General features: G+C 42.3%; 1 protein-coding gene across 1 annotated transcript; it reads right to left on the bottom strand.

The window, feature by feature from the left end:
- Positions 1 to 273: 273 nt before the first annotated feature.
- LOC100193342 (Transmembrane 9 superfamily member 9) lies at positions 274 to 4,193 on the bottom strand. Its single transcript, NM_001358712.1, has 7 exons — positions 4,015 to 4,193; positions 2,789 to 2,953; positions 2,581 to 2,690; positions 2,392 to 2,497; positions 2,152 to 2,264; positions 1,912 to 2,065; positions 274 to 1,805 (listed from the first exon to the last, which is right to left on the bottom strand). The coding sequence occupies exons 1-7, from the start codon at positions 4,126 to 4,128 to the stop codon at positions 648 to 650; spliced, it is 1,920 nt and encodes a 639-aa protein (NP_001345641.1). The 5' UTR covers positions 4,129 to 4,193; the 3' UTR covers positions 274 to 647.
- Between the last annotated feature and the right edge of the window lie 2,817 nt (positions 4,194 to 7,010).

The raw sequence follows: 7,010 nt of genomic DNA, 5'->3' as shown, positions 1-7,010 counted from the left end.
GCACCCATAATCGAATCATACAGGGCAGTTTTATAATCAACTACTGATACCTACAAAAGTGCCAACATCCGATTCACAGCACAACAAACGAGCATTGCTGGATCAAATATTGCAAGTCGAAGCGCCAACTCTGATTTCTAAGAAACTGAGGTTACATTCTAGCCAGCTGCCATGAGGGTATTTCATGCTGGCCCTGGAGCCTTACAGTAATTCACCAGTACAAGCATACCGGTCATAATGAATTGAATTTATATAGAGCCGCACAAAAAAATGTCAAAAAGGTACAGCCTCTTCGCAATGTGTTTACCCTTATATTTTTTCTCAGTTCCAAACCACTAAGGGCTTGTTCGGTTATTGATATTACATGTGTATTGGAGTGTATTGAGTGGGATTGGGGTGGATTTTGACTTGTTATGGATTTAAACCAGCTCAATCCCACCCAATACATGTGGATTATCACCAAAACGAACAAGCCCTAAAGTGTATAATCTGACAACAAACCATAATAATTCATAAACTAAATCCTAAGAAGAAACTTTTTTCCCTGAAAACCCTAAAAGAAGGGGGGTAATTCCCAATCCACATCAATGGTACAGTTCTCTTGTCTCCATCACTGAAACACGTGCTATTCTGTCATATATTGGCACCTAATCGATCTTCACTGACGAGTAAATCAACCTAGTGAACCAGAAGCAGGCGCAGAAGCCAATTGTGCCAGTCAGCACAAAGAAGGCATAGGAGGCGAGAAACATGTAGCCGAAGTACAAGATGCCAGACACCAGCTTAGTGATCTGCAGTTTCGTGAAGAAGTAGAAAGCAGCGTACAGGAAGAGGTACAGCGCGGAGGATCCTGAGGTAAGGTAGGACCTCCACCACCACATGTAGTCCTCGCTGCAGAGCTGGAAATAGCAGAGCACGACTGCGATCTCGGCGCAGGTGATGACAAGGATCACAAACACGAGGAAGAGGAAGCCGAAGATGTAGTAGAACTGGTGCAGCCAGATGGAGGTGAGGATGAAGAAAAGCTCAATGAAAACTGCTCCAAATGGAAGGACGCCACCAATCAGAATAGTGAAAAGCGGATTCATGTACCAAGCCTGCTCGGGGATCTGCCGTGGAATCTTGCTTGTCTTGACTGGAGGTTCCATGGCAGGTTTCTTGAACCCAAGATAACTCCCAACAAAGACGAGGGGTACCGAGATGCCAAACCAGAGGAGGACCAGTGCAAACATTGTGGTGAAAGGGACAGCACCAGATGACTTCTCCCCCCATATAAGAGCATTCAAGATGAAGAAAATAACAAATGCAACCCCTGGAAACAGGAAAGCCGTTTGCAGGGTGATCTTCTTCCACTCTGAACCTTTCAACATCTTGTAGAGGCGTGAAGAAGAATAGCCAGCAAGCAGCCCCATCAAGACCCAGACAAGAAGCATTGCAGTCATCAGTCCTCCCCGGTTTGATGGAGAAAGGAAACCCAACACAGCGAAGATCATTGTAACTAGGAGCATGCCAAAGAATTGGACGCCAGTGCCAACACAAACACAGAGCAAGTCAGAGTGGGTTGGAGGACGGAATACGTCCCCATGAACAAGCTTCCAGCCTGTTTCCTCTTGCGCTTCTTCTTGAGTTTCAAGCTGATTGTATCTAGAGATGTCTCTGTAGAGAGTGCGAAGCATTATCATGGCAACCATGCCAGATAGAAAAAGCACGATCATGAGAGAGTTCACAATAGAAAACCAATGAATCTGATCATCAGTCATCAACAGGTAGGTGTCCCAACGTGATGCCCACTTGATCTCACTCTCCTGCAAAATTGAGGTTCCATGAAATCATCACATATAAACATTCAAAGAGTACACTACAGCAGCTAAACAAAGTTAAACTAAGCAGTTCTTAATCTCAGTCTCGTACCTCAAAATGAACATCATATGTGAATATGATTTCCTTGTCAGCTTCAACTTCCTGAGGAGAATCAGAGTTTATGACAAATTTGCTTGCATGAGGATCACAAGTGCTCAAGCGAGTGTCTACACCATTCCATTTATCATCAATCTGATGCTTGACACTGGCAAAAAATGTATCAAAATACCTTAGACCCATTTCATAAAGCATGAGAAGAATAAATCCTGCCAGACAAAGTTTGAAGTAAACCTGAGTGGGTTGACCTCAAATCCCACTATTCTGGAAAGTTCTGAATTATCATCCCTGTGATACTTCACCGTAAATGACAAATGGTTGTGGATGAAGTATTTCTCATTCTTAGTCTGAAAAAAAAGAGCATTTGTGTATGAGAATTTATTAGTCCAGACAAATAGATAAAGGACTCCAACAAAGAACAAAGGGTTACATACATAAAGAAAAAGGAAACATTAACTGGGCATAAAGACTTACTCCAGAATACACGCCTTTGAGACCAACATGATATCCACCTTGATAAGCAATACTGTTCTTATCTTGCCTATTAACAGGAACAACTAGCGGGAGGTTGTCCAGGATCCTGTGTTGCAATTTATATAAGCTGTATGAAATTACTGTGTCAACTGAAGTACAATGCTACCCACATACGCTCATAGTCCTTACATGTTCACTCGGTATTCTTCCTCTATCTTTTCCTTCAGCTCCTTGGCTTCTTTCTCAGTGATCTTTGCTTTGCAGACAATCTGACACATCTTGGGCTCTCGCATTTTGAACTATACCCCAAATAACAATCAGAAAGAAAAAAATTACGCCACACACTTACCCGAGGACGAAACCTCAATTAATCTGTTATGTTATATATGGTACTAACCACATAAGGAGAGTTCTCAATGCGATCGCCACGAAGAACCTCCCCGAGATTTTCGGCACTGTCAACTATGGCATCTGGCTTGCAGAATGGAAGGGAGTAATATGTATACGGGAGTTGAGTCTTGATAGATGTCAACTTATTCACCTTCACTGGAAGCGGACCACCCTGTGGGCCAATTAGAAGTGCAAAAAAATGCAATCATATCAGTACTCACAAAATGACACTGCTTTCTTATAGGAGATTAACACAGCGAATGTCATTCCTTTGCCATGAGTGGTCCCCTACAAAATACCTTATTACATGATTTAGCACCTCACTTAGGAGAGTTGATACCAAATTAAACTATTGTGTAAAGTCCGTCTGGCACAGCTTCAGCACCTCCATAAGGCTATCCGCGCTGCTGTTACTCTATATTTTTACTCTAAAAAAATGTTCTAGTGCAATCAGCAAGATTTTTTCCTCTACATCAACTTCTCATGCACCCATATTACTCTATAAATTTCCTCTATATTCAACTATCATATATTTTATTCATTCACTTCCAACTACCATCTATCATTTACCTCTCTCTCTCTCCTTCCGTACAGAAGAGGAGGATAGCGGGCTTCTTGGCGTAAACCTGGAGGTACGCTTCTATACCCTAACCCATAGAGTCCTTCTCTACAGCATTTTCTTACTCTATTTCATACGGCAGAGGTTTGGCGCAAACGGTAGTGGAGTGCGGATAGCCTAAGCTGCCTTGCTACATCATTCTGAGAAGAGAGATAAAGAAGTCTAGGCTTCTACTTAACCTTCGGATCAAGGACCAGGACCATCATCTGGATTCTGGAAGACAGATTCAACGTTATCTTATATAGTGTACAGATACAAAATGACATGTGTTGACTTTTCCACACGAGGCACAATCTCTGATCACATCAAAATCTAGTGGTTATTTTTCAGATGAGGACAAAGATCACAACAGCAAACCATAGAAAGGAAAGGCTGCAAATAAAAGCGCGCGAATTGAGGTGCAACATGTGAATCCCAAGCCCAAACATGGAACCATGCTAGCTGATCCGGATGAACGAATCGGGGACGCTGCACACTGCACACGAAACCCTCGAGCTGGATCTGCGGATACTAGTCCCTGTACCGACCGGCACCCCGTTCAGTAGATCCAGCAGTTACACAACCACTCCAAGGCGCACCGAAATGGGAGGGAAAACCTCAGGTACCCAACAAACCTTGGCGAAGTCGGTCGGGGCGACGCCGGGGAGGTAGAACCCGGCGGCCGGCGCGGCGACGGCGAGCAGGACCGCGAGCGCCGCGGCCCACCGGAGCATCGCCGGCGTCCGCATCGGTGAGGAGGCGGGAGAATCACAGCCCGGGGGTAGGGATAAGCCCCAGAGATCTGCGCGGCGAGGCGGTGGGTGGCGTTATGGCTCGCAGGTTCGGCGTCGCGCGGGAGGTCGGGTGAGTAGTAGAGGGCTAGACCGCTAGAGGCAACGGCGACGCGCGGGCGCGCTGCGAGGCGGAAGTTTCGGTAGTTCGGTGGATCTTCTGGGGTTTTTATCGATAAATTATAAATAAATAAATAGTTTATTGACGCTTAGATCCCTAGTGATACGTTTAATTGCTCGGATGGTGTCGGTTAGTTTGGTCCGAGTTTGACCTCGTTTCTCGTGACACGTGCGAGGGAGGTGGTGCTTGTCTGACGTGACCTGCAGGCCGCAACGGTGGTGTTTGGCATGACCTGATAATTTGATGTTGCAAGTACAGGTTCTCATTCTCTAACGCTTAGAACGATTCGTGTTTTTTTTTTTGCTTTTTGTTAAGATGGTGTTTGTTTTGGAGTCTAGTTGAACTTGAACAGAATGATAACGTTCAGTTTTCTGAAAATGAAATGACTGTGTTTGGAAAATAGAACGGTGGTGTTCGGGTCTGCGAGCAAAAAATGTTCGATAAAGAAAGCGGGTGATTCATATTATCTTTTTTTGAAGGCGCTCTGTTAAGGACTTTTCTAAACCAAACATTATTATTGAAGGTAGAATTGAGCCGCTATGTCATCTCACTCTTTGACCAAACACTATTTTCACTTATAGGTCATGTTCCAAACATCTTGAGCTAATTGGTAGTCAGCTAATAGATTGTTAGCTAGGTTAAATCATCTAACAACTAATTGTTATTTGAGAGGTATAACTAGAGATGACAATGGGTACCCGCGACCCGATACCCGATAGGTATTTACTCCATTAGAGTATATATGTGGGCTAAATATTCTACTCGTGGGTCTGTTATTGGGCAAAAATCTTCACCCAATGGGTAAACGGGTATTAGAACGTTCCGCCTTCACCCATACCCGTTAACCCTTAGGTATAAAATACCCAATATAAACTTAGCCCAAGCATGAACTTAGACTTTAGTCATCCATCTTTTTTACTATTTAACAACCTTTTAGACCATAATGTCATAGAAGCCTTAACGACAATTTAATGACCATGTAATGAAACATGTAATGTGCTATGTAGTACTATCCTAGTGTTACTACTTTATCTAATTATCTTTGGTGTGTTGAATGGATGGTTAAATGATGCTACAAAATTTTGTAATGATATTTATATGGATATACTTGACATTTGTATAGTATAATATTTTGATAGATGTTTAATTTTTGTGGGTACGTTTGACCCGATGGGTGACCCATACCCACATGAGTATGGGTATGGGGGTAAATTCATACCCACCAGTGTATATGGGTGACTCGGTGGGGTTATTTTTGTGTCGTGGGTATGAGTATGGGGTAGTAATACCCGGTGGGTATTTACCCATTGCCGTCTCTAGGTATAACTAATAATTAGTTGATCCATTAGTTGACCTATTCTAAACCTCTTAGGCGTGTTACGTTCCCACCTCACTTTTAATCCCTAAAATACCAAACAATATGACTAAAATAGATCTTCCAAATAGGATTTTTAGGGACTAAAGTTTAGTCCATGAAGTTTAGAATGGTGGCTAAAGGAACCAAACACCCCTTAGCTAATTTTAAATGGTAAATATTAATTTTAGTGAATTGAAACATGGTCATAGTCCAATTGCGGCCCGATAGTGTAAGGAGTAGATTGGGAAACACCTTGCTAGACCAAACACCGCTTATACAACACAGATTTGTGTGGCATAAACACGACATCTAGGTTTTATCACTTGTTAGTACATAGAAAGTGAATTATGTGCAATTACTATTCTTATTAGACTTGTATGGTCAAATAAAATACGTGTTACTCGTGCTGATCGTATCACATAGGATTGAGATCAAGAATATGGCAATCACTCATAGAACTTGTGGATGGTTGGATGCAAGCGATTATCATATCACAACAATAAAGAGCTATCTCACATAGAGCAATTGGTCCTTGTGCAGACCAAGGGGGGCGACATCCTTGTGTGGATCCTCCAATGAATATTAATGATGACTGTCGACTCTCCAATACCTCGACAAACCATGAAGAGTCTGCTAACCCTTTTCTTGCTTTACATATTTACATTTGATCGGTTCAATTCAAGCATTTATCACATTATTGTACACTCGAGGTGAAGTTGGGTTTGCGTTAAGGATTTAATTTGTGTAGGAATTTTTGGAGATCATAATTCAACCACGTATTTTGGCATCTCGATCCTTTTGAAGCCTCATGCTCATTAGTTAAGCTTAACCACCTTGAATTAAGATGTCCAGTGGAGATGGACCTCCTATCCTGCTCCCGTCTTTGAGGGTGATAATTTTTTATTAGAAAATTTGTATGGAAGATTATCTTGAGACTGTAGATATAGGAGTTTTTAGAGCCGCCACTCAAGGGCTTCCAAAACCTAAGGACCCCATCAATTTAATTAGAGATAAAATTCAGTGAGAAAAGAAATGTTAAGGTCAATTACACTCTATTTAGAGGTCTTTGCAAGGATGTTTTTAGTAGAGTATGTAATTGTAAGGATGGCCATGCTCTTTGGAATGGTATATGTGCACTACATGAAGGAATCAAGAGTGAGCGTGAGTGAAAGTAGCCTAGAGGGAGAGGGGGGTGAATAGGCTACACCTGAAACTTTTCACTAAAAACTTCGAGATAGTGTCAAATTCAAGTTGCACTGGTGCAAACCGGTTCAGCTGATTTTGTTTACAGCTGAACAAGTTTGAACCTGCTCAACTTAGATTAGATAAACAGTTAAACAAGTGTGACAAAGTAATGAGAGA

Source organism: Zea mays, chromosome 2 (assembly GCF_902167145.1).
Source record: "Zea mays cultivar B73 chromosome 2, Zm-B73-REFERENCE-NAM-5.0, whole genome shotgun sequence".
In the NCBI taxonomy this organism is placed as follows: Eukaryota; Viridiplantae; Streptophyta; class Magnoliopsida; order Poales; family Poaceae; genus Zea; species Zea mays.
Note: the sequence above shows the minus strand (reverse complement) of the source record. Positions and strands in the feature narration are given on the sequence as shown.

What these genes read in the sequence shown, in the direction of transcription:
- LOC100193342 (NM_001358712.1), bottom strand. Translation starts at nt 4,128, where the DNA reads ATGCGGACGCCGGCGATGCTCCGGTGGGCCGCGGCGCTCGCGGTCCTG. An exon ending in GAAGAATACCGAGTGAACAT is followed by an intron (nt 2,498 to 2,580) that starts GTAAGGACTATG and finishes ATTGCAACACAG; the next exon opens with GATCCTGGACAACCTCCCGC. An exon ending in CATATGATGTTCATTTTGAG is followed by an intron (nt 1,806 to 1,911) that starts GTACGAGACTGA and finishes TCAATTTTGCAG; the next exon opens with GAGAGTGAGATCAAGTGGGC.